The following is a 26280-nucleotide window of genomic DNA, read 5'->3' as shown; positions in this document are numbered from 1 at the left end:
TAGGCGGATCAGGGGATCCTGGGGAGATGGAAGAAGGTGGCAACATGGCACACATACACAAGTTTACCGGCCTCTTCAGTTTTCAGTGAAGAGAAGCACTGGCATTTGGGGTCTCAAATTAGCAGTTATAATCAATAAAAGGTACCTAACAAATTTGCATCCTCAGTGATTATTGACTTTCCTTCTCCTTTAAGGATATTCTTATTATTAAAAATGTGATAAAAAAAGTTGTACTCACCAAAGGTCAGATTTTTGGCTGTACTCTGTGATTTATGCATTTCATTTTCTTTAAAGCTAAGGTCTTCCTGCATAATCTTTAGTTCTTCAGCAGTAACAGATGAGATCTGCTTCATTCTGTTCATGTTCTGGGGAAAAATTGAATAGCCTTAAATGAAGCTATAACATTATTAAAAAAGCACACACTGTATTCCACCAGTATGGTACACTAAAATGCTTATGGACTACAACTACTGCCATAAAAAATACTATAAAGTTAAGAGAGTTATAGAGTTAAAGCCTCTTGGAGTGGTACTGCAGCAATTCAAAGGCTATATTCAATGGGTATCCTATCTGCTCTGCACACAGCCAGCTGTTCAACAGCACTGTATCCACCATCCTAATGTGTTATATTGGCAAGCCAAAATATGCAGTAGTTTGGACTGCTTACTTTTACTGTAAGTAAAAATGATAGTGGTGACAGAATCGCTTTAGGCTAGGTCATGTGAGCTACCGAGTTGCCGGGTGAGACCATATTTGATGTGACCTGTGTGGCCTTGTACATAGTAGGATACAGACAACAGTGCAAGACATGTCAGTGATACAACCCCAAAGAAGTAACTGCTGATTTTCTAACAAAACTTAGTTGTTAGGCTGCTAACAAGCCCTTGGCAGGATATTTATAAAGGTGTATAAAATGTTATACACTAAAGAAAACAGTGTAAAAAATGGTTTAAAAAGAATTGTGGGTTCATACTGATTTTACCAATGTACAAGTGGTGATATTTACACACCTTTAGAGTGGTGTAATCCATTGGGAAATGACAGATAGTACACATTGTTGGCCACAGAAAAAAAAATGCCTCTTAAATGGACAACAAATACCCTACCCTCAGTGTGAATTCAAATTGCCACACATAAAACACTTTGCATATGGAAACCTGGCAAAAGAAGTTTATGGCAAAGGGGCGGTATTTTCAGGAGCTTAGTTGTCAGTGGGAGAGGCAGTGTCCCGTGGGTGACAAAGCTCCCTATGTGTTGTTGCCCTAAAATTCAGCAGGGCTAAAGACATATTCTTGATTATCAAGTGGTGTAAGTATAATTCGTAAGAGATGTTTTTTGGTTTACAACATTTTTTTCAGAATTTTAAACTCTGCAACACATTCTGTACACTGCTTTATAAATACACTTGATTTTACACATTGTAGCATGAAGTTAATGGGGTGATGTGCTATGTATTCCAATTCCTATTTTTTACCAAGCTTTACAAATATTTCCCTTAAATCTGTTTGGTCTCTGCTCTGAGTCTTAAATGCCCCACCAAAAAAAACAAAACAAAACAAAAAAACCTTGATTTAAAATTTTAGTACAGTTGTTCAGTGTTGTACCAGTGGTGGGCCATTGTACCAAGATGGTGCATAGTAACACTTACCCTGCTGGTATGTTCCAAAAGGATGACAATATTTGCTTCTAGTTCTGATTTACGCTCATGGTCCTGATTCTTACTTTCCTCAAAGTTGGAAAGAAATTCTAAATCCAAAATAAAACATTTTGAGTTCACAGTAATGGCATCTATCCACTGGGTTTTTATTATTTTTACCTTGCTTCAATCAGGAAAAACTGGGTTCTTATTCATTAAAAATGTTAATACCTAAATTAGGTATTATTATAATTAATAATTATTAATAACTACAAATACCTGTATATAAATGCCTACAAATATAGAATTTAAAATGTTTTGTGATAACTAAGAATTTTATGGGGGCAGACAGGGAAATGGTAAAACTTGATAATGTTCTAAAAGTTATTTCTGCCACCTGAAAAACATTTTTTTTCTTTTGTGCTGGGATTTCAGGAAATATGCAGCACTGATGAGTGTTGGCCACTGATCATTGCAATCCTTAATACTTCAGACCATTCACTTTTCCTGATTCTTTAAAAAAAATCCATTCCCTGTGATTGCAGGATGTGCGAAAAGGCAGGAAGCTAAGAAACTGAAATTTCCTGTTAAACTATATCTGCCTTAAGTAGAAAACACAACTTTTAACGGAAGCCATATAGATAAACAAACACACTGAGCTGGAGACAAATTCTTAGCTACTCTATACTGAACTGGAGACATATTCCTAGTAAGAATAAGTCACACTAGCAGCATTATACATTATAATTGTGCAGCAAGTCAGTATGTGTTGATATGGTGTTGATATATGGTCCTTTACTATACAGTCTGGGTTTGGGACTAAGAAAAATGACAGGTGAAAAAATGTATTGTAGTTCAAAGTAACTCCTTGCTAGGTTTTGTGTAATTCAGCATTCTGGTTCTACGTAATGCTTCTTAGTTCATCTCTGAATGTATCTATTACTTCCTTGCGACACACAGGTTTCCTTTCATAAATAAACAGAAGCCTGTCAATAACAAGCACATCCCTCTCACCTATCCTTATTCATTCACAGGCCATTCTAATGACTGCTAATGCATCATGTTGGCACTTACTGTCCATGCTTTCTTCTCTCTTCTTCAGCTCTTTATACTTTTGTTTCTTCTCCCCTAGAAAATATAAGTGATAATATGTTATTCATAGGTGCCTTTAGACTTTAACAATGTGAGTTATATTTTTAGTGAAGTTATCACATCAAGGCCCATAGCCTTAATTGTTACACTGCCCTGGAAATGTAAATGAAAAACACTAATTTGTTTGAACTGTCTATATTAAATACAGGTATGGGATCCCTTATCCGGAAACCCATTATAAAGAAAGTTCCGAATTACAGAAAGGCCATCTCCCATAAACTCCATTATAAGCAAATAATTCTTATTTTTTTTTTATTTTTCCTTTTTCTCTGTAATTATAAAACAGTACCTTGTACTAAGATATAATTAATCCTTATTGGAGGCAAAACAATCCTATTGGGTTTATTCAATATTTAAATTATTTTTAGCAGACTTAAGTTATGGAGATCCAAATTATGGAAAGATCCCCTTATCCGGAAAACCCCAGGTCCCGAGCATTCTGGAAAACAGGTCCCATACCTGTACTGGGCAGCTGAGACTTACTGATTGCCAGCTCAAGATCTACCAATATATCAAATTCCACTTTTTGGGAACACCTGATTAAATATATACTTAATGTGTTCTTGTCTCCAAAAGCTTTACACCTCTATTATGTCTTACCTTACTTATGTAAAATGTATTTTTATGATAGTTCCCCTTTAACATGTGTAGGTATCTAATGCTAATGTAAAATAAAATGATGATGGCTGAGGATGCATTTTTCCTTAATTCATCTGTATCCGCATCCTCTTTCCTTAATGTGGTAAAATTAAACAATAAGTGATTCCATTGGGACAGCCGGCTAGGGTTTCCTTGCAGCTGTAGGATGTCTTATTGGCTTCCCTTATAGTCTACAGAATTTTCCTTCTGCTCCCTTTCCTCCTTAAAAAAATAATTATAATTCTAAGTGTGATCTGTAATTGTAAAAGTGGTAGAGGGAATGACATTAGGTTGAATGGTGCACCACAATGGTTAAAGAGAAGACACTACATCACTAAGTAACTAGCTACTTTTCCCTGTCTGATCAGTCTCTGATGCTGAGCAATATGAAAAGACCATAGCAATAAATGACTAAGGAGAAAAAAGTTATTTAGTAAATTGTGAAGGTTTATAAGCAGTCTCACATTTGCCCATAATTCAGTTCAGTTGATCAAATCAAAAAGTCGACTAAAATGTTTTCCTGCAAGTAGAAATACTTATAATGTATATGTATTTAAAAAAAAGGTTTTGCTTGATAAAATGGGCCATTTTAAACAGAGCTCAGCATTGTCTGCCAGATGGAAATTCCATTGCTCTCTTTTCTATGGGATTTTTAGAGAAGCATTTATGAAAGTCTGACCTTTTACTTTCGTTGACTGACATAGATGCCCCTAGAAATCCAGAGAGAGTGGCAGAATTTCCTTTGGCAGACTTTGGTATATTCTGTTTTAGCCTTGGAAAAAACTGTAGACAATGTCAGTGCAGGAGTCCTGAAAATCTAGTGAAATGATTAGCTGTCCTACTATTTGTAACATGGTCAGCAGAACAGGAGTCTGAAATAAGTATTATGGCATCAGCAGGTCTACAACACAGAACATTTTAGCTATTACATCTGTATAAGATATTCTTACCTTCTGCAAAGCATTTCCATAGGTGAAAGAAGCAATAGAAAACAGATAAAAAAGCCTCACAGGAAACAGAAGTAGCAAGGTACACAAACAAACAAATTCATAGGGGGCAAAGTTACAAAAAGTTAAACTGGGGAATCCTGAAGGATCAGCAGTAAGAATGGTTTCCTTATTAACTTAAAGGGGTAATTCACTTCTAGTATAACGCAATTTGCAAATTATTTTTTATTTGCGGTTTTGAATTATTTAGATTTTTGTTCAGCATCTCCCCAGTTTGGAATTTCAGCAGCTATCTAGTTGCTAGGGTCCAATTTAACCAAGCAACCAGGCAGTGATTTTAAAGAAGGAAAGCAATATGAAAAGAGGAGGGCCTAAATAGAAAGATAAGTAAAAAAGGAGGGAAGGGATAGAGGGGGGATAGAGGGGGAGGAGGCATATAGGTGCCCCCCTTCTGCTACCTAACTTGCCATTATTCACACACAAGTAAGAAACACTAGTGAGGAGCAGGGAGCTCTGTATTTATCACCTGCCATAATTACAGGGCAGTCTTGTATCTGCCAGCACTGCTCTCCCCACCTCACACTGGATTTTTATACAGAAGTGAGGTGCTGAACACAGCATTACCAAGGGATTTTGTGCCCTTTAGTGCTCTAGCACTTGCATCTGTGTGAATGATAAATGGCCCTTTGTTTCGGCACAGAGAAAAGCATTATGAAAGCATTGATATTTCTTCAGAACAATTAACTCTAGCTAAAACAAAATCAACAACAAAATCTCCACTTACAGAATTTACAGAATAATGTACTAAACTCGCCCAATTCGAGTTATGGTTCAAAATCTATAATGTGTGGTATTTATTAAGTTAAAAAAAATTATGCTTCAAAAACAATACATGTAATGTATTCCTAATATGATTGTATTATAAGTTCAGTAGCCAGTTGGCCTGTAGCTACTGATCATGGGTCACTGAGTGGACATTAGTGTTATATCAGTCTGAAACCCTCTATCTGTGTACCTGAAATCACCTGCCAACATCCCTTTTTGCTGCATACACAGACTGCAAGTAGACATAGGTATTATCATTTTTATTAAAGATATTAATTTTTTTTAATGTATTTAGCTTTTTGTTCCACAGCTCTCCAGTTTCGAATTTCAGCTGCTTTTTGGTTGCTGGGGTCCAATTTAACACAACAACCAGGCAGTGGTTTAAAACAGACACATGGTTATATTGATAGAGAAGGGCCTGAATAGACAGATAAGTAATAAAAAGACAATAACTTTGAAGCCTTAGGGCTCTGGTACACGGGGAGATTAGTCGCCCGCGGCAAAACTCCCTGCTCGCGGGCGACTAATCTCCCCGAGTTGCCTTCCCCCTGCCATCCCACCGGCGAACATGTAAGTCGCCGGCGGGATGGCAGACGCGGCGGGGCGATTTCGGGGAAATCGCCGAAAAAGCCTCGCGAGTCTTTTTCGGCGATTTGCGCGAAATCGCGCCGCCGCGTCTGCCATCCCGCCGGCGACTTACATGTAAGGCAACTCGGGGAGATTAGTCGCCCGCGAGCAGGGAGTTTTGCCGCGGGCGACTAATCTCCCCGTGTACCAGAGCCCTTACAAAGCAGTCGTTTTTTGGCTTCTTGGGCCAGTGACTCCCCCATTTGAAAGCTGAAAAGAGTCTGAAGAGGAAGGCAAATAATTCTAAAACTATAAAAATAAAAAGAATAGGCCATTCTTTAACATACTAAAAGATGAACCACCCCTTTGACCTACTATATGCAATAATATGTAAGTAAGTTTTACTGACAACTCAATGAATAAATAATTCACCTGACACTGTGTTTTTACATATTTTGAAAATAAAACAAAAAATGCACCTTGATGTTCCTCCAAATCCATATCCAGCCTTCCTAGTTCTTCACTGAGCTGCTTGGCCTTTTCCTTTATGTCAGTTAATCTGCAAACAGTAGTAAAAAGAACTTAATGCAAAAAAAAAAAAAAAAAAAGCTAAAACAAAGTGTAACTATCTGTGAATTCCACAAGCAGCCTATGTACATTCTCTACACACCTTGCCCATTCATGAATCAACTACTCTTTTTTGACAATAAAATAGTAAAGCACAATCTCTGCTATTTTAGTGATCATTGAGGTCTATGGCATACAGGGCAAACTTTGGACATTTTGCCTGTCACATTTTTCAGCAAGCAGAAATTGTCACAGCACTATAAGATGCTATATGGATGGTGGCATGGGGTCATTTTGAGCATTTCCTACTTATTAACAAATGTGGTAGACAAAAAAAACACTAAATATACCCTGTGTGCCACTGGCACTACGGTTGCAATGATGTAACTTGCATTTTACAAATGGCGAGCTCTGAAAAGAAATACATGTCAATTAATAAGGAAGCGTTCATATTGGAGGCATATTCATCAGAGAGTGAACAGACGGTCGAACAAGGGAACCTTCAAGCAAAGAACAATGACATACTAAGGCATAAATGACTTGGATAGGCCTTAAAAAAACCCCATAACCCCTGCCAATGTATAAAAAAAAAAAAAAAAAAATTATTACAGCCAGCAAATGGTCACAGGGTTTTGTAGTCCTAGCCAGGCAATTATCAGGTGTTCTTTCAGTCATAGTTGCAGTAGCTGGTTTTCTCACACTTTGTAGAAAATAGGCTAAAATCAAATCATATACAGGCATAGGTTTTTTTTTTATGTGGAAACATAATATTGTGGATGCCGAAGTGAAACTGCTAACCCTTTCCCTTTTTCCTTTCTGTACCCCCTAAACCTTTCAATAAAAATTGTAAGTTACAAAAAAATATATATATATTGTGGATGCCACTGTGATCAAGGGCATTTTCCAAACCATTTATCTTTGTGAACTTTTCAATCAAATACAGTGGCTTGCAAAAGTATTCGGCCCCCTTGAACTTTTCCACATTTTGTCACATCAATTTTATTGGAATTCCACGTGAAAGACCAATACAAAGTGGTGTACATGTGAGAAGTGGAACAAAAATCATACATGATTCCAAACATTTTTTACAAATAAATAACTGCAAAGTGGGGTGTGCGTAATTATTCAGCCCCCTTTGGTCTGAGTGCAGTCAGTTGCCCATAGACATTGCCTGATGAGTGCTAATGACTAAATAGAGTGCACCTGTGTGTAATCTAATGTCAGTACAAATACAGCTGCTCTGTGACGGCCTCAGAGGTTGTCTAAGAGAATATTGGGAGCAACAACACCATGAAGTCCAAAGAACACACCAGACAGGTCAGGGATAAAGTTATTGAGAAATTTAAAGCAGGCTTAGGCTACAAAAAGATTTCCAAAGCCTTGAACATCCCACGGAGCACTGTTCCAGCGATCATTCAGAAATGAAAAAAGTATGGCACAACTGTAAACCTACCAAGACAAGGCCGTCCACCTAAACTCACAGGCCGAACAAGCAGAGCGCTGATCAGAAATGCAGCCAAGAGGCCCATGGTGACTCTGGACGAGCTGCAGAGATCTACAGCTCAGGTGGGGGAATCTGTCCATAGGACAACTATTAGTCGTGCAATACACAAGTTGGCCTTTATGGAAGAGTGGCAAGAAGAAAGCCATTGTTAACAGAAAACCACAAGCCATGTGGGGGACACAGCAAACATGTGGAAGAAGGTGCTCTGGTCAGATGAGACCAAAATGGAACTTTTTGGCCAAAATGCAAAACGCTATGTGTGGCGGAAAACTAACACTGCACATTACTCTGAACACACCATCCCCACTGTCAAATATGGTGGTGGCAGCATCATGCTCTGGGGGTGCTTCTCTTCAGCAGGGACAGGGAAGCTGGTCATAGTTGATGGGAAGATGGATGGAGCCAAATACAGGGCAATCTTGGAAGAAAACCTCTTGGAGTCTGCAAAAGACTTGAGACTGGGGCGAAGGTTCACCTTCCAGCAGGACAACGACCCTAAACATAAAGCCAGGGCAACAATGGAATGGTTTAAAACAAAACATATCCATGTGTTAGAAATGGCCCAGTCAAAGTCCAGATCTAAATCCAATCGAGAATCTGTGGCAAGATCTAAAAACTACTGTTCACAAACGCTGTCCATCTAATCTGACTGAGCTGGAGCTGTTTTGCAAAGAAGAATGGGCAAGGATTTCAGTCTCTAGATGTGCAAAGCTGGTAGAGACATACCCTAAAAGACTGGCAGCTGTAATTGCAGCAAAAGGTGGTTCTACAAAGTATTGACTCAGGGGGCTGAATAATTACGCACACCCCACTTTGCAGTTACTGTATTTATTTGTAAAAAATGTTTGGAATCATGTATGATTTTCCTTCCACTTCTCATGTGTACACCACTTTGTATTGGTCTGCCACGTGGAATTCAAATAAAATTGATTCATGTTTGTGGCTGTAATGTGACAAAATGTGGAAAAGTTCAAGGGGGCCGAATACTTTTGCAAGCCACTGTATAAGTGTATGCATATGTTTAATCTGTACTTCTGGGAAAGCGTTCACACAACTAATGGCACCAAACCAAATGTGTAATCCAACTAGTGCCATCTAGTGTGGCAAAGTGGTTTTTTCTTTTTAAACTGCAAAGTAGCAGCTTTGCAACAACATTTCTGTTCACAAAGCAGGAAATATATGAACTAGAACCTGTCATAAAAAATAGTACATACCATTATACTTAATATAAAATAAAAGTTTTTAATACCAGTGCAAGAAAGGTGTTAAGTGAAAAACTGAATAAGCCAATAACAGTAACATTTATCAAGTACAAATAAAGAAAACAAAAACACAGTGAATTGCAATTTTGCAGGTGTTCGACACTGTCATTCAGGGCCACAGGAATAAACAGAAAGTGGTTGCATAATATCTTTGCAATTTAAGACACAGAGCAGCTGGGAACTTATGCAGGTTTGTATATGCATATGGATCACCTAACATGTTAGCTGTGAGCCGCGGAAAAAAACATTAGAGTTTCTGGCAAACAGGGCAGTGTGGTTGAAGGAGCGTATACAGCTGAAGGTGCATGTTAGTTAAATTTATTTTTGCCGTGGTAATCGCTCTAAGTTCTATTTGCCACATGACTCAACTCACTAAAATACAGAAAACATATATATATATATATATATATATATATATATATATATATATATAGCAAGAAAAAAGAGCTGCACTCACCAGGACTTGGCAAAAATATAGTAAGTTTATTTAAGCAAAGAGATCCTCTTTGCTTAAATAAACTTACTATATTTTTGCCAAGTCCTGGTGAGTGCAGCTCTTTTTTCTTGCTTTATATTTTTTAGCCAGCACCCTGGGCATTTGAATTTCAATAGGGTGTGCTCCGTTTGTTCTTGCTATATATATATATATATATATATATATATGAGTCCAGAATGGGAAGCACACCATATAATGTTACTATACCTTGGTGCTAGAGCAAAACAAAACTTTAAACAGGAAAAGTGTCTGCACTCTTAGGATTTTCATAGAAGGACAAAAAAGTCACCAGGGCTTTTGTAATGCAAACGGTGAGTGTTTATTTCCAACGTTTCAGTCCCCACCTGGGACTTTCGTCAGGGAATTGAAACGTTGGAAATAAACACTCACCGTTTGCATTACAAAAGCCCAGGTGACTTTTTTGTCCTTCTATGAAAATCCTAAGAGTGCTGACACTTTTCCTATATATATATATATATATATATATATATATATATATATATATATATATATGTGCATATATTTAACCAAGGCAATGAGGCAATTTGCAATTGGTTTTCTTTATTTTTTGAGGTTTTTATTCAGCAGCTTTACAGTTTGGAATTTCAGTAGCTATCTGGTTGCTATGGTCTTGTTTACCTGAGCAACCAGACAGTGGGGTAAATAAAAGACTTGAATATGAATAGGAGTGTGTCTGAATAGTAGGAAAATGAAAAAAAAGTAACAATATTAATATATTTGTAAGCACACAGAGCAATTAAAAAACGAAAAAAAAAATAAACCATTAAGACCAATTGCAGATCACTACTGTGCCTTTTATGTTTACATGATAACATGCTCTTTAACATGTTACTTACTGTCTCTCCATGCTTGCTATTTCCTGGTTGTCTTCCTTTACCTGTTAAAGACAAAAAGGGGGCCAAATACATTTTTAAATGGTGGTAAGTTAACATTTACCAATACATATCTATACAAGCCCTTGGTAACTAAATTGGTTTAAAGTAGGACTAAAGCCTATTTAAAGAAGTAGGGCAGAAATGCTGTACATTATGTTTTGGGCTTCTGTCCCAACCCAAGGCAACCACAGGCCTTTAGCATTGAAGAGCTGTGCCTCTGAAGATGTCCCAGTAGCTCCCCACCTTTTTTCCTGCTGATGCACTGAACATGCTTTGTGCTGCTGTTAGTTACTGAGCTTAGGAACTGACGCACAATATACTGTATATACAGAATAAAAATGTCATAACATAAGGCTGATTATTAATTCATTCTGATTCTCATTACATGGCAGCTCTGAAACCTGTGCAATTAGCATCAGAATTTAATAATCAGCCCTGTAGCATCAGCTTTTATGATATGCTATCTAATTTCATGCTTGATAATTTACATCAACAATGAGCATGTATTATATTATGAACTGTGTCAAAAAGAACACAAGCTATACTACAAAAAAAATATATAGAGATGTAACTATACACATCTATATAGAGTTATTGTGTAGGCAGCACAGTTATAGCAGGCTACTCAGAGTATGGTGTCCTAATGAAGAAAGATGACAATTTATACAGTATATTTAATAAATGTGCTTTGTTTCATTAGGTAATGGCATGGTTCTCAATTCTTGCAAAAAGCCATTTATAAAAACTTTCCTGCATAGAAACAAAGGGGGAAAGTGCTATGCTAACCTATTTTGTGGTGAAAATGGAGTGAATATTCATAACAAAACATGCTAAGAAGGTTTGTTCTATGCTGCTAGTATAGACTAAATATATTACCTGCTTCAGTAATCTTTCTCTTTCTTCTTGTGGAGATCCCATGCTTTTGTCCTCTGCTATTGTTTGATCTCGGCGAGACTCCAGTTCATGAAGTTTCTCATACAACTTTACGGCTTCTTGCTTAACCTGAGAATGGGCAATATCCTGAAGGAAACAAACAACAGTTGAGGTAGGTCTAGAACTATAATAAATTAAATATGCATATTAAGTTCACTGTGTGGAGAAACAATAAGAAATCAAATATTAATACAAGGACTGAAACACTAAAAACCACATCTGTGGTTGTGAATTTGTAAATTTTTCCTTAATAAAGATCAAGTGGGTGACAAAAATTATGTCTTAATTTAGTGAATGGAAGAGTATACATACATACTAAAGCATATTTGTTAATTTTTAATGAATTTATTTACTGAAGTGCTAGGATCTCTTTAAACATGTACAACACATATGTAACACCAGATCAGATACAATAAAAAAGATTTGTTTACAAACTAGCTGCAAATTTATATGGCTTGCATTTGGAGGAAATAAAGTTGAGGAAACAAAAACAACCATATGTTACTTTATGTTATCTCTTTCTATTGCATCAATAGAATTCTTTTGATATTTATCCCTATACAGTTTGCTATGAAGAAAGAAGTGCAGTTTGTAGTGTTTTTGCCTGTACACAAAAGCAGCTATTTCTCACATACCATATAACATGTTCCATTGTAAATGTGGCAAAGGTGAAAAACAGTGTGCTTTGTAGGCAATATCCTCAAAAGAGGAAAATAAAGATAAGATATCAGTAGCTCTCTTTGCATTCTATATTGTTGGTATGCACTTATGCAGAGCCTCTGCAACTCATCTTTACGACTGGTTTCCAAAGTTGGTGACCCTAAGGACCAGCAGCAAAAATTATAGACTGTTGTAACACTGCTCATCTATAAAAACAGTTTTTTGGCCAAAATGATGGTTCAAACTGGCACACCATGCGCTAAACTTGCACAAAAGAAAGGAGAGAAATCATAAATGGAAAGCAGAAAATTGTATGCAATTCTCTTTCTTCTAATCAGTTTTTTGTTTTTCCCACTGTACTCACCCAATATTTAGGATATTAAGATATTTTGTGTATAAATGGAAATTAGGGAATGTGTGCACATTCTTTCATATTTCTTTAGAGCTAAATGACTAACTCCTAATTGGAAAGAAGAAGATTTGTGCCTCAAACTAAGTTCACAATGTAAATAAAAGCAATACTTTATATCCATAAAAATGAGATATTATTGGAAAGGGGCTAGACACCATTCCAAAAATTTCTTTTCCTGCCTGTTTAAGCCAGGAGACAAAGAGGGCTCATGATGGGAACAAATACTTACAGCCTCTAAAGACTCTTTCTTTGCATTTAGTGCATCAAGTTCTTGTTGATGAATATCTAGGTCCTAAAAAAACAAAAAACTGTTTTAATATAATGGCTCCAACTTAAAGTTTTTATTGAAGAAGAATGCTATTGAAGACACTGAAATCCAACTCAGGGAAGCACCATGATGTAGTCATCAACAAAACCTGAAAAATGTTCTGTAAAATAATAAAGCCAAAGCCAAACATAGACAAGTAAAGGATACATAAATTGTATTAGTACATTATGGACTGTGTATATTAAAGGCATGACAGCACACTTTGAGCTAGATGTAAGTGCAAAAATGTATACTTTGTTATTTATGATAATTTTCCTTGCCTTTAGCAGATGATCATTCTTCGCTTTCATCTCCCAGTACATAGCTTGCTTTTCCTCTGACATATTTCTAATGATGCCATCAGCTGCTTGTTTCTCAAGTTCAATGTCTTTTTCTACATTTCTAATCAATTCTTCTTTCCTTTAATAAAAGGGATTACACATATATTAAAGAGAGCGGTGTGGGATAACAGCAATGGAAAACAGCTTAAAACTGATCAGCATGGTGGATACCTGTAGTAGAGATCTGAAAATCTATGTACTTACAACTGTGGAGCGTTGCAATTGTGTGCATGGATGCAAGGGATACCTGGAATTAGCAGCAGCCTGGCCACACTAGCAATTTCTAGGGCTTTCTTAGCTGCAAATAACTTGCTCAAAGTGAATCAAAAGCTACAGCATTCTTACACAGATGCATTATAAAAGAAGAGCGCTGCAATTTTCATTTTATTTGCTAAACCTAATGCTCATTTGCAACCAAATTAGTGTATTGTACTTAATTTGCAGCAGGTTCTACTTACACTGCATTGTGGGTAAGAAATGTAGCCTATGATTAAGTGCCCTGTGAGGCACAAAACATGTGAGGCTATTTATATATATTTGTGTATAAATAATAAACTTTGGAATGCTTTTCATATAAACTTAATATCTTTAACTTCATTCTGGTGGTGATCCGGAGTTGTGCCTGCTGTTTTTCCATGGAAATGTGTCCTAAGTTGACACCCAAAGCTAAAGGTCTGGGGTTTGAGCACCTGGAGCCACTGTATTAAGGGGCAAGCCTTTAACTGATGCCATCACATAACTGTTTTTGATAATATTTAAGAAATGTAGCGCCTTGCATCAAAATATTACACTCTGCCCCACTTTCATAAATAAACACTAATGGGTCTTTCTGTAATAAGGGGCACCATGTACTTAAGAAACAAGTCTTACCATCAGCAAGAATTCAACCTAGCACAGATAACATCAGTATAAAGTACAGTACTTTAACTACAGAAAAAAAGCAAATCAGTGAAAATACTGCCATAATTCAGAGCTTTCTGCATAATAAAAGCCATATCTGAATATTTAGATGTATTTATTTATTCTTTCCAGAAAATGACAAATTATAAGACAATATTTTTTGTCTTTTATTAGAGGAGCCTTACATCTATAAAAACACACTAATATTAAAACAAATTAAATACAATTGCTACAAATAAATAGACACCTGTATAAATGAATAATGTACACAAGCCTCTGCAAAGAAAAAACAAAACATCACCCTGAAGCCCAGTCAGGGTTCTTTAAATAGAAACCAGACTCATGGATCAGGTAACAAACATAGAGCTATAACTTGCCTGATATGTTTAGTGATTTAAGTAAGCAAAAGATCGAATCAAGTTTTTACAGATACTTCCTTATTGGCTAAAGACTGGGCTTTATATATGGGTAGGAGTAACTAGTCAATCTTTTGCTAAAGAAGTGTTCCACCTGTTACTGAGTCCAAAGGTTAAAGAAGAACAAGGTGTTCCTACGTCGCTGCACTGCTTCTTATCCATGTGAAAAGAAGATCTGTAGTCGGTATAGACAGGATTTGTGTATAGGTAAGAATTTTCTACTTGTACTTTATAATTGATAGGAGGATTTATATCGTCAATACAATACAGTGCAGTAGTTTATGTATAGAAATTTCTGCATTCATATTTATAGCTATTCAGCTATATACATTGTTCAAGACATCTAGCCTGGCAAGGCATGCTCTGACATTTTAAAGGCCTGATCCCTTTATCAGAAAATGAATCCCCTAAACAAAGCCCTGCTTGTACAGCCTTTTCACCTTTTGTTATAAATGTCAGGCACACAGTTTTGGAATATGGATAGGTGTATCACAATCCACCCTTTTTATTTTAAACAGCAATTATTGAAAGGCTTGTAAACCGAAAAATAATATTTTGCCTAACAAAAGAAACTGTAGTTCTAAGCAAGGCTTCAAACTACTTGTAAACATAATTCCAAGCTGTATCTGCCCCTATTCTCTGCATTGCTAGTTCTGACAGTGTGCACCATTGAAAAATGTTGCAGTAGTCATTTCTTCTATAGTCAAGACTCTAGTTCCCACAATGCCTTGAATATTTCTGTGATTCCCCTTCTTAACAGTTCTTTCAGTTGCGTAACATGCAATCTGTGTTGGAATTAAGGGAGTCTTGGCTGGTAGGAAACCGACTGCTAGTGATCATTTGGTTGGGGACATGTAGCTAGAAACAAAGAATAGCAAGACACAGATAAATATGACTTTCCATGGCAAATAACTTTAAAAATGTCTAATTAATGAATAATGGACAGTTATTTTTTATTGAAATCATGCAAATTTTCATAAATATGCCCAAAAGTCATCACAGGTGAAATGTATTTTTTAGTTTTTTTTTTCCACAAGCTGGTCTTGATACAACTAAAAAGCTTACAATCTAATACCTGCTTGTGGGGGGAAAAAATATAGATTTCTTTTCTTTTAACAGAACAATTGACTGCAGAAAAAGCTAGTGAGATAAGGAACTTCCTCATTATCAAAATGAAACGTTCTGTGCCCTACCTTTTAGTATATCTTCTTGTTCCTGTTTAAATTGCATAAGCGCATTTAGCCAAAAATCAGGATATTAGACTCAGGAATATAATTTACTTTTGGGATTTTTCTCCACGTGGACAATCGCAAGCAGAAGGAACCATTACAATGAATAAACAGGTTCTTTTTAATCATCTGGCACTAATGTGCCATTGATTGGATCTGAACCTACATCCCCCCATGACAAGGGTTGGTGACAAGGGTTGTCCATGATTGCATGCACCACTTCCCCACAGCTAGCACATCTAATCACAGGATCCTTAAGACCCACACCCAGAAAAGGAAATACAGAGGCTCGCACGAGTGCAACCCACAAACCAAATACACTGCAGTGTAGTTTAAACAAAGAATGAAGACGCTAACAATTTAACGTCACCCGCTTTCATATTTATCGCTATGCTTCTAAGAATCCCAAAAGAATGGAAAGTGGGTGAATTTCTCCGTGGTGAGATCTAATCTCACATTTTAATAAATCTACCCCCCAGGTGATATTAATAATATTTTCTTTTCTATTTTACCCCATAAAACAGAATGGTGTTTACTGCTACAGAAGTAGGCAAAACAATTCTGACATATTGGCAAGTTCACCTGCCTCCTAATTGTTAATTCCTGAAATAACGTGCAAGGCAAGATTAATGATTCAGACAAATCTGTACCTTACAATGGCATACCCAAGGAAGCACGGGCCCCAATGCAAAATTTCTTGCCCTGGCCCCCACCCACCCAGAGTTTATCACGAGTGACCCATGATTTCACATGCATTGTGGGTCACCTGATGGTCCCCCTACAAAGGCCCCATCCCCCACGGTTGCGGGGTTTGCTTCTTTCTGTAGTTATACCACTAGTTCCTTGCTTTAGTGCATTCCAGCAGAGAAAAGACGTAAATCTGAAAGCAATATTTTTATTACCGAGTGGTAAGCATAGTACAAAATAACCACTTAGTAAATTGGGCTCTAAACTTCTAAATCTTTCCATATTTAACCACCTTCCACCTAAAATTACCAAAATATTTACAAATATAGAGTTACCGTATATACTCGAGTATAAGCCGTTCCGAATATAAGCCGAGGTACCTAATTTTACCTAAGAAAACTGGAAAAACTTATTAGCTCGAGTATAAGCCTAGGGTGGGAAATGTAGCAGCTACTGCTAAGTTTCAATAATCAAAATAAAAACCAGTAAATTACATAAATTGAGGCATCAGTGGTATGTTTTTAAAATATTTATTTAAAAGAAAAACCATAAACTAGCTCTGTGGAGAAGAGGGTCAACAAAAACAAAATGAGTACAACCCCAAGCTCATTGCGCATTGGCAAACTGGCAGCAGACCCAGTCCCGGAGGACACGTAAGGGGGAATAAGTATTGCGACTGGGAGTGGGCCAGGGCACTGGAGGGTCTGGTTGCAGGTGGCCTAATTTGCACACAAAGGACAGAGGGTGCTAGTCTGGAGGGACCCATGGCACCCAACTCAAGTATAAGCCGAGGGTGACTTTTTCAGCACATTTTGGGTGCTGAAAAACTAGGCTTATACTCGAGTATATACAGTAGTTTATGAATATTTTGTCCAGAGCAGTTTTGGATATAGATAATAAGTATGCTTCCTAGAATAATGTCATATTGTTCTTTTTAGGCTGTGGAAATGAAAATAATTTTACTGATGATATGGAGTGGAATCTCTCTGGTATATCTACAGCAAGTATGTATTTAAGCCAAAAGAAACTAAAATGTAAAAATGTATAGGACAAAGTTGATGCAGTTATGAGACTCTTTAAACTGCCAAAGCACTCACCACTTCTTCTCACTCATAAGCACAGAATTTAATAGCAAGTGCATAAATACTAAATATTTACCCCATACACCATGCAAACTACAACTTGTGGCAGCTTTGACTGCACTGCAAATTCCAAAGGCTGCTAGGGGGGTGCTATGGGTTGTTACTCTGAAGCACTCAAGTTACTCAAAGATCCATCCCACAATAAACAAAATGTACATACACAAAACAATATCAAGTCATAACCGGGCCAAGCTACCCAGTTAAGGGCAGGTCCTAAAGCATACCAAAAAGCAAAGACTGCTGTAACAAACAACTATTTTTGCAAAAGCTGTATAAACATGATGGGCAATAAGACAGGGGAGTGGAATATGCAGGCACTTATTAGTAAGTCTGGGGAACCCAAAGTACTCAGTACTAAATTAAGACTGGGATGGTGTATTGCTATAGTATAGGGCTTACAATCACATATAAAAAAATGTTTCTCAGTTCATAAGGACTAAATGCCAGGAATGTTCTCTATTAAAAACTTTATGAGAATTGCCTTGGAATCAGCACATGCAATGCAGAAACCTCTGTGCCTGACAATTACCTGTGTTCATTTCCTTATGTTTTGATATGACATGGGGAAAAGTTTCAAACAGGATACCCTGTGGCAGCAGTGCCCCACGGGTAACAAGGGCAGCATTTAGTTTTCTATTTCTAGAATATCTCTCTATTGTTTTATTTTTTATTGTTTTTCTAATATTGAATTTTAAAGTTTCATGTTGCTTTTCACCAATAGTGAAAAGTTGTACTTCAGAACTACAAGTTTCACCCATACTGATAGGCCTATAATTGCTTATGGTCTCGGTTTATGTTTTGAAACTAATATGTAGCTTTAAAATATGTTAAGTTATTATAAAGGAAGTTGCCTGCAAGTTGTAAATGGTGAATGAGCATTAAGATGGTTTTGATACTACAAACAGTTTGACTTCATACTGTAATAGGATGTGGCTTTAATGTAAGTACCCACCAGCAAGTAAAGGGATTGGTTTGGATTTTTTCTTACTGCAGAATCTATTGATTTAAGCACAATTGGGTAAATCATGTGTGTATTAATGGATTGTGCACTATAATCACAAGCGTGTGTCTATTATAGTAGACATACTGCATTACATTCTTACATTACATTGCTTTTCCCTCACAGCCTTGTATTATGTTTGAGTGCTCCAGCAGAAGCACAGAGGCTGTGGGCTATAACACGTTATGCAAATTATTTAGCAAACTCTCCCCTTAATGGAAACATGATGGGTTTTTTTTGCTCACACAACCAAAAATAAATTAGAGGGAATAATGATGATCAGCAATCTGTACATGCCTCTAAGAACCGGAACATTTCTGGACTTGGCTTCAACTATGCATACTCTGTGTCTGCACTCACTTTTAAAAGATTTATCAGGACAAAATGGCACCCTTTAGCCATAGAGTGCTACTCTACTATATGTTTTACATGCTACAGGAGGCACATTAATTAGTTTTAATTATTAAGTTAAAAATGTAATTTGTAAATTAATATTTATGTCTCTCTTTTTTTTTTTTTTACACAGGTTAATGCACAGCCATTAGATAATGAAACAGTGACTTGCACAGATACAGTTGAATGTGCAAGCCTAGAAAATTATTCTAATTTGACTAAACTTCAAATAAGAATGAGTAACATAACTAGCTTACCAGCAAACTACTTTTGTGTACTCAACAAAGTAGAACTTTTAAATCTCAGTCACAACTCAATTCAAACTATAAATCAATCTTCATTTGAATGCCTGAAACAACTGAAGATTTTAGATCTCAGCAACAACAAACTCTCATGTTTCCCTTCCAATATTAAACTGCCTTTTAAAACACTTGAAGCCTTATATCTTCATAACAACAATCTAACAAGCCTGGATATAACAGAAGCTTTAAAAGGTTTTAAAAGCCCTCTAAAATTAACAATAAGTGAAAATCCTTGGAACTGCACCTGCTCCCTGAAAAAAGTGTTAAACTGGCCTGAAAACAGTACTGTTAAACTTGGTAAGTTGGGAAATTGTCATTATTTGTTATTGTTTTACTTTATTTATTTATATAGTTAATAATACCTATATGTATTTATATATTTATATGCCTGACTGCAGTTATGACATTTGCCTGCTTGCATACATGGATTTTTGTGTGAAAATGCATTCTCTAGCTTTTATCTGCTCCGCTGTCTGCACCAGGCCGACACTGAAGTGGAGGTGAGTGGTCAGGCTATTTCTCAGACTGCATTTATCCACAGGCCTAGAAACAGTCTGGTCTGACCAGTTGTCTTAGAATTGAAAGTCCCTATCATATGCACACAGTATGGTCATTTTATCAGTCAATTAACCTTCCTGCATGTTTTTTGGAGTGTGGGAAGAAGTCCACAAAAGCACAGAGAGAACATCACCACCCTGCCCTGTCTGGAATTGAACCCAGAACTGTATGTTGCAAAGAAGCAATCCCCTGAGGCCCTAAAGAACCTAAGAAAGTATAAAATCATGGATTTTATGGAAAGACCTTGGAACTCATCAGGACTTAATTAAAACAAGTTTTCATTATATAATATAAAGTTTGATGAAGTTGTGATGTGTGGCATGCTCCTTCTGTATACACAATTCTTCATGAATAGCCATTGAAGTGTGCCACTTGGACTTTATATATATATATATATATATATATATATATATATATATATATATATATATACAGTGGTGTGAAAAACTATTTTCTTATTAGATTTCTTATTCTTTTACATGTTTGTCACACAAAATGTTTCTGATCATCAAACACATTTAACTATTAGTTGAAGATAACACAAGTAAACACAAAATGCAGTTTTTAAATGAGGGTTTTTATTATTTAGTCAGAAAAAAAATCCAAACCTACATGGCCCTGTGTGAAAAAGTAATTGCCCCCTGAACCTAATAACTGGTTGGGCCACCCTTAGCAGCAATAACTGCAATCAAGCGTTTGCGATAACTTGCAACGAGTCTTTTACAGCGCTCTGGAGGAATTTTGGCCCACTCATCTTTGCAGAATTGTTGTAATTCAGCTTTATTTGAAGGTTTTCTAGCATGAACCGCCTTTTTAAGGTCCTGCCACAACATCTCAATAGGATTCAGGTCAGGACTTTGACTAGGCCACTCCAAAGTCTTCATTTTGTTTTTCTTCAGCCATTCAGAGGTGGATTTGCTGGTGTGTTTTGGGTCATTGTCCTGCTGCAGCACCCAAGATCACTTCAGCTTGAGTTGACGAACAGATGGCCGGACATTCTCCTTCAGGATTTTTTGGTAGACAGTAGAATTCATGGTTCCATCTATCACAGCAAGCCTTCCAGGTCCTGAAGCAGCAAAACAACCCCAGACCATCACACTACCACCACCATATTTTACTGTTGGTATGATGTTCTTTTTCTGAAATGCTGTGTTACTTTTACGCCAGATGTAACGGGACACGCACCTTCCAAAAAGTTCAACTTTTGTCTCGTCGGTCCACAAGGTATTTTCCCAAAAGTCTTGGCAATCATTGAGATGTTTTTTAGCAAAATTGAGACGAGCCATAATGTTCTTTTTGCTTAACAGTGGTTTGCGCCTTGGAAATCTGCCATGCAGGCCGTTTTTGCCCAGTCTCTTTCTTATGGTGGAGTCGTGAACACTGACCTTAATTGAGGCAAGTGAGGCCTGCAGTTCTTTAGATGTTGTCCTGGGGTCTTTTGTGGCCTCTCGGATGAGTTGTCTCTGCGCTCTTGGGGTAATTTTGGTCGGCCGGCCACTCCTGGGAAGGTTCACCACTGTTCCATGTTTTTGCCATTTGTGGATAATGGCTCTCACTGTGGTTCGCTGGAGTCCCAAAGCTTTAGAAATGGCTTTATAACCTTTACCAGACTGATAGATCTCAATTACTTTTGTTCTCATTTATTCCTGAATTTCTTTGGATCTTGGCATGATGTCTAGCTTTTGAGGTGCTTTTGGTCTACTTCTCTGTGTCAGGTAGCTCCTACTCAAGTGATTTCTTGATTGAAACAGGTGTGGCAGTAATCAGGCCTGGGGGTGACTACAGAAATTGAACTCAGGTGTGATAAAAGGGGGGCAATCACTTTTTCACACAGGGCCATGTAGATTTGGAGTTTTTTTTCTCCCTTAATAACATAAACCTTCATTTAAAAACTGCATTTTGTGTTCAATTATGTTAACTTTGACTAATAGTTAACGGTTTTTGATGAGCAGAAACATTTAAGTGTGACAAACATGCAAAAGAATAAGAAATCAGGAAGGGGGCAAATAGTTTTTCACACCACTGTATATAGAACATACTATCTTGAATATTACAAAGAAGTTCTCCCTTGAAAGTTAACCTAATATAAATTATTTTTTCCATACACAATGTGATGGAAAAGATATGTTATGTCAGTTTGGAAGATAAAATATACATTGACAGTTTGAAGTGGCATTAATTTATCAGTGGGGGGGGGGTATTAGTGATAGGGGGTATCAGAGACGGGGGTATCAGCTCACAGATGAATAGATATCAGTGACAGGGGGGTATTAGCTCACAGATGGATAGGTATCAGTGACAGGGGGTATCAGCACAGAGGTGGGGGTATCAGCGCAAAGGCAGGGGGTATCAGCGCACAGATGGGTGGGTATCAGTAACGGGGTTTCAGCGCATAGGTAGGTGGTATCAGTGACAGGGGGTATCAGCGCACAGGCAGCGTGTATTTATTTTACAGGACAATGATCCCAAGTACATATCAAGCTGTGCTGGAAGAATTGAAATCCAATCCCTCCACAGTCACAGACCTAGACATCAACCCCATTGAACATTGTTTGAGAAATTGGAAACACACATTGCAATATATTATTATTTATGATAACCTAAAAGAATTCTAATATAATATGGATTTTCAAACCCTGCACAAACGTTTACACTCAATGTCAAAGTACAAAGGGTGATTGAGGCAAATGGTGGCTTTAATAGATTTACTAAAAATAATGTTAGTAACTACATATAAACATTTGTTGGCTAATATTGGTGAAAAAGCAAATACAGTACTTTCTTTTGAAAAACATAATCCAACTGTTTTAATAAAGTTAATATTGAACATCAATTTGCTTGAATGCTTCAGATAGAGGCCCACTGTTAGAACCCCTCTTAGAAACATATTTGGAGAGTAATTTACCCTTTAAAGCTTACATGATCATTAAAAAAAGACACACCAATATGCCGTTCATCTTGCAGTTAAGTTGATGGTTTCATAAAAAGTAGTCTTGGCAGATATTAACAGTTTCATAGGTTATAGCTTTCAGATTTTCTTCATCAGGAGTGAGAGGCATACTTGTAACTAATGACAGACAAACAAATTACACACTAGCAAGGTAAGAAAGTTGTGATAATAAATCACAAGTAAAAGATAACAGATATATACGTCTGAACCATTAATGATAAATGATTCCGATTCCTGTGTTTTCAGAAGATACAATATGTGCCTCTCCGAAGAAAACAATCAAAGATATATTTGCAACACTATGTGAAGACACAAGTTCTACAAAAGTTATTGTTTCCACAACAACTAAAAACACTACAGCTTTTCAACCTGAATCTTTTAATGGAACGACCAGCGAACCTAGAAAAGGTAAGTCATTAAACTAAGGTTGTGCTTGATCAGTGATGTCCACAAGAAATATTAAAATCTGCATATATACATGCAGAAGAAAATCTTCAAGGGTTAGTTGAATTAAGCAAAAACATTTTTAGGTATTCAGAGTGTCTTTCCAGATTAATTTTTGCACCTTTACCAAGTCTAGAGATTTTACTATAAACATAACAATACCCAGCTTTACAGTAGTTAGGTAGTAGTAGGTTACTGAAACCATGCTTGAGTTCCTAAAATCATGTGTTGTTTCTGTATCCAATTATTTTTGATAAATAAAATAAAAAAATGTAATAAAAAACCTGGCAGGTTACAGGTACCAAGCTTTTTGATTTTTTTTTTCAAAAGCCCACTGGACAACAAGCTGAGGTAATCGAATCAGATACCATGTGTGAATTCAGCAACTCACACAGGGTTTCAGTAGCAGATTGCTTAAGCCCAGAGGCTTGAGCAGTCATAAATCAGCCCCCTACTGCCTTTTATTACATAAGGGGGTAAGTCTCCCCCAAAATGTTGGATTCATACTGTCAAGCTGTTGAACTAATTTGCAAGTCATTGCCTACTTGCAAATTAGTTCAACAGCTAAATTCTAAGACACTGCCCAAAATAACTGCAATGACATTCTAGAAGTGTACATAATTCCCATACACTGATTATCACCATCTGCAGCAACTGCATATGGTCCACTGTTAACTTTAACACAAACAAATTGACTTAAAAGATACATATTTACTTGAAGGAACAACAAAAAAAAAAATTCAGTATTACTAAATTGGCCCCTAAGGGAACAAGACTATTAAAACGCTACAAGCAAATCTATAAAAATGTAAATACTAGTAAAGCAAACTTGTCAATAAAACAAACTGTAATTTCAAGCAACTTTTACAATATGCATTAATTAAAATATTCAGTGGTTTGAAATTAATTGTAAATACCCCGTGAAAGCAGTTGTCTTTCCCTATTTTCTATCCTAGTAGTTCTAACTTTTGAAACAATGTAGCAGAAGCCAGCAGATTAACAGAGCCCTGAAGTAGCATGCAAGCTTCACTTCTGATAAACTGTTTCAAGAGACAGAACCAGCAGTTCAGAAACAAATTAATGCTTTTAATTGCAACATGGGGGGTGCTACTAAATCATATACCTCTTGGGCACAAAGTGTTAATGCATCTTCTTGCAAGGGAATAATAAACAAAAATGTTGCCTTAATTTTGGCAATAAGGTTCACTTGGAATAACCAATGACTTGGAATGTTTGTTTACATTTTCCAACAAATAATATTGTCCCATTTATTTCTCTGGTACAGGAAATAGCTGGGCCTTCTTGGTAGGGGTGGTAGTTGTTGGAATTTTTACATCCTTAGTGATATTATTTGCTGTGAAATTCCCAAGATGGTATGACTACCTGCTTAGTTACAACCATCATCGTCTGAAGGAAGAGACCCCAAATATGTTTGAGGAAGAATTTAATGTGGATATTGATCTAAGCAACAACGGAAAAACCATGGAAGAAGAAGAAACAGTAATAGTATTTGAGCAAATGCATTCTTTTGTGCCTGAAGATGATGGATTTATCGAAGACAAGTACATTGATGAACGTGATTTAAGAGCCGAGAGTTAACATGAAAAACAAAAACTTTGTATATATGTACTATATGTGCTAAACCCAGTAAGCTCCATATTACGGACAGGGCATCTCCCATAGAGTCTTTTTTAACCAAATAATTAAAATTTTTAACATTATTTCCTTTTTCTCTACTTGTTGGTAACTAAGCTGCATAAATATATGTCAGTGAAAAAACTATCCTATTGGGTTTAACTAATTCCCCAATATCATAAAACTTTTGGCCCAAACATTCTGGATAATATATGCCATACCTGTACTAATACCTGGGTTTACTTGAATTCAGAAAATACTGTTGGCCAAAGACCAAAAGAGTAATTTATGAATACAGTTGCAAGTGGGGTCAAGCTAAAATTAACTTAAATGTTGCATTTAAAGGAAAACTATACCCCCAAACAATGTAGGTCTCTATAAAAATAAATTGCATAAAGAAGCTCATATGTAAAACCCTGCTTCATCTACAATAAACCATTTTCATAAAAATATACTTTTTTAGTAGTATGTGCTGTTGGGTACTCCTAAATAATTAAGGGCCGCCTCCTGGTATAATAGGATTCACAGTGCACACAACAAGCCAAGGCACACACACATGCTAGGCCACATCAGCCAATTATTGGACAGAGTTCTGTCTTTTGCTTGCACACTTCTTCCTGTTACCATTAGAGCTGCATTATTTCTGGTCATGTGATCTTTGAGGGAGCACACAGCCCATCACTAAATGGTGGATAAAGGGAAAGGATGTAAAAGGGCAATATTTATTAATATATATACTCCACTTTGATGAGATTCTCATCATGTTGATGTGTTGATTAAGCGTTCATCCTTTAAAGATGCTATTTATTCCAAGCTACTTGTGTCCAAACACAGTCCTTGCATTCCTGCATACTTGAATTAGGGGCCGATTCATTAAAACACAAGTTTGAATCCTGAATGGGAAAAATTTGGATTGGATACGATAATTTCTGAAGATCGCCAATATCACGAAAATGCTTACGAAAAAATCGTATTAGTCATGAATATCGTATTGGCGATCCGAAAGTACCGTAATTTTCGTACTGAACGATTGTAAACAGCGGCAGAACCTTTCCGAATTTTTCGTGCAAGCGTACAAAAAAGTTGCCCAAGCATACGGAAAATCGCGCGGGCGTACAAAAAAGTCACGCAAGCACGAAAAAAACTGCGAAAATACACGAACGCTCCGAGCATTCGTGTCTTAATAAATCTCCCCCTTAGTGTTGATGCATCAGATGTGGGTTTCCTAAACCATGCCTCTGCAATTCTGGTGAATATGCTGCATTGTGGGTAAGAAACTGCTGATTTGCAACAGATAACTGCACTTTGGACACCGCACTGTGTTCGTAAATCACTTTTTTATTGGTTTAAGTATTCCGTGGCCACAAGAATTCTACTAGCCCCTACAGTGATCATTGATCTGATCATTGCCAAGATGTAAGTTATAAGAATAGTAACATTTTCAGTCAACTAATTTTTTTTTACTGGAGATCAAATGTGA

At 36.8% G+C, this 26280-nt stretch overlaps 2 protein-coding genes across 7 annotated transcripts in view; one reads left to right on the top strand and one right to left on the bottom strand.

Annotated features, from left to right (window-relative positions):
• The window catches only part of ift74 (intraflagellar transport 74), a 40951-nt gene that overhangs the window by 5892 nt on the left and 8779 nt on the right, over positions 1-26280 (bottom strand). For all 6 annotated transcript variants that reach the window (XM_012961966.3, XM_012961964.3, XM_018093040.2 and 3 more), the window contains 8 exons: positions 13085-13223; positions 12726-12788; positions 11368-11511; positions 10453-10493; positions 6246-6325; positions 2711-2764; positions 1649-1746; positions 239-365 (listed from right to left, as the gene is read on the bottom strand). In XM_012961966.3, coding sequence (XP_012817420.1) covers positions 239-365; positions 1649-1746; positions 2711-2764; positions 6246-6325; positions 10453-10493; positions 11368-11511; positions 12726-12788; positions 13085-13223 — 746 coding nt within the window. The remainder of the gene's footprint in view (positions 1-238; positions 366-1648; positions 1747-2710; positions 2765-6245; positions 6326-10452; positions 10494-11367; positions 11512-12725; positions 12789-13084; positions 13224-26280) is intronic.
• LOC100491155 (leucine rich repeat containing 19) lies at positions 14579-25246 on the top strand. The gene is made up of 5 exons (XM_002933977.4): positions 14579-14667; positions 17315-17380; positions 19045-19510; positions 22968-23129; positions 24451-25246. The coding sequence occupies exons 2-5, from the start codon at positions 17324-17326 to the stop codon at positions 24762-24764; spliced, it is 999 nt and encodes a 332-aa protein (XP_002934023.1). The 5' UTR covers positions 14579-14667; positions 17315-17323; the 3' UTR covers positions 24765-25246.

The sequence above is a fragment of the Xenopus tropicalis genome, chromosome 1, assembly GCF_000004195.4.
Source record: "Xenopus tropicalis strain Nigerian chromosome 1, UCB_Xtro_10.0, whole genome shotgun sequence".
NCBI lineage: Eukaryota > Metazoa > Chordata > Amphibia > Anura > Pipidae > Xenopus > Xenopus tropicalis.
Note: the sequence above shows the minus strand (reverse complement) of the source record. Positions and strands in the feature narration are given on the sequence as shown.

Bases quoted from the DNA above. Each gene is read 5' to 3' on its own strand.
- LOC100491155 (XM_002933977.4), top strand. From the start codon at position 17,324: ATGAAAATAATTTTACTGATGATATGGAGTGGAATCTCTCTGGTATAT. The intron at 17,381-19,044 runs GTATGTATTTAA...TTTTTTACACAG, and splicing joins CTCTGGTATATCTACAGCAA to GTTAATGCACAGCCATTAGA. The intron at 19,511-22,967 runs GTAAGTTGGGAA...CTGTGTTTTCAG, and splicing joins AAACAGTACTGTTAAACTTG to AAGATACAATATGTGCCTCT.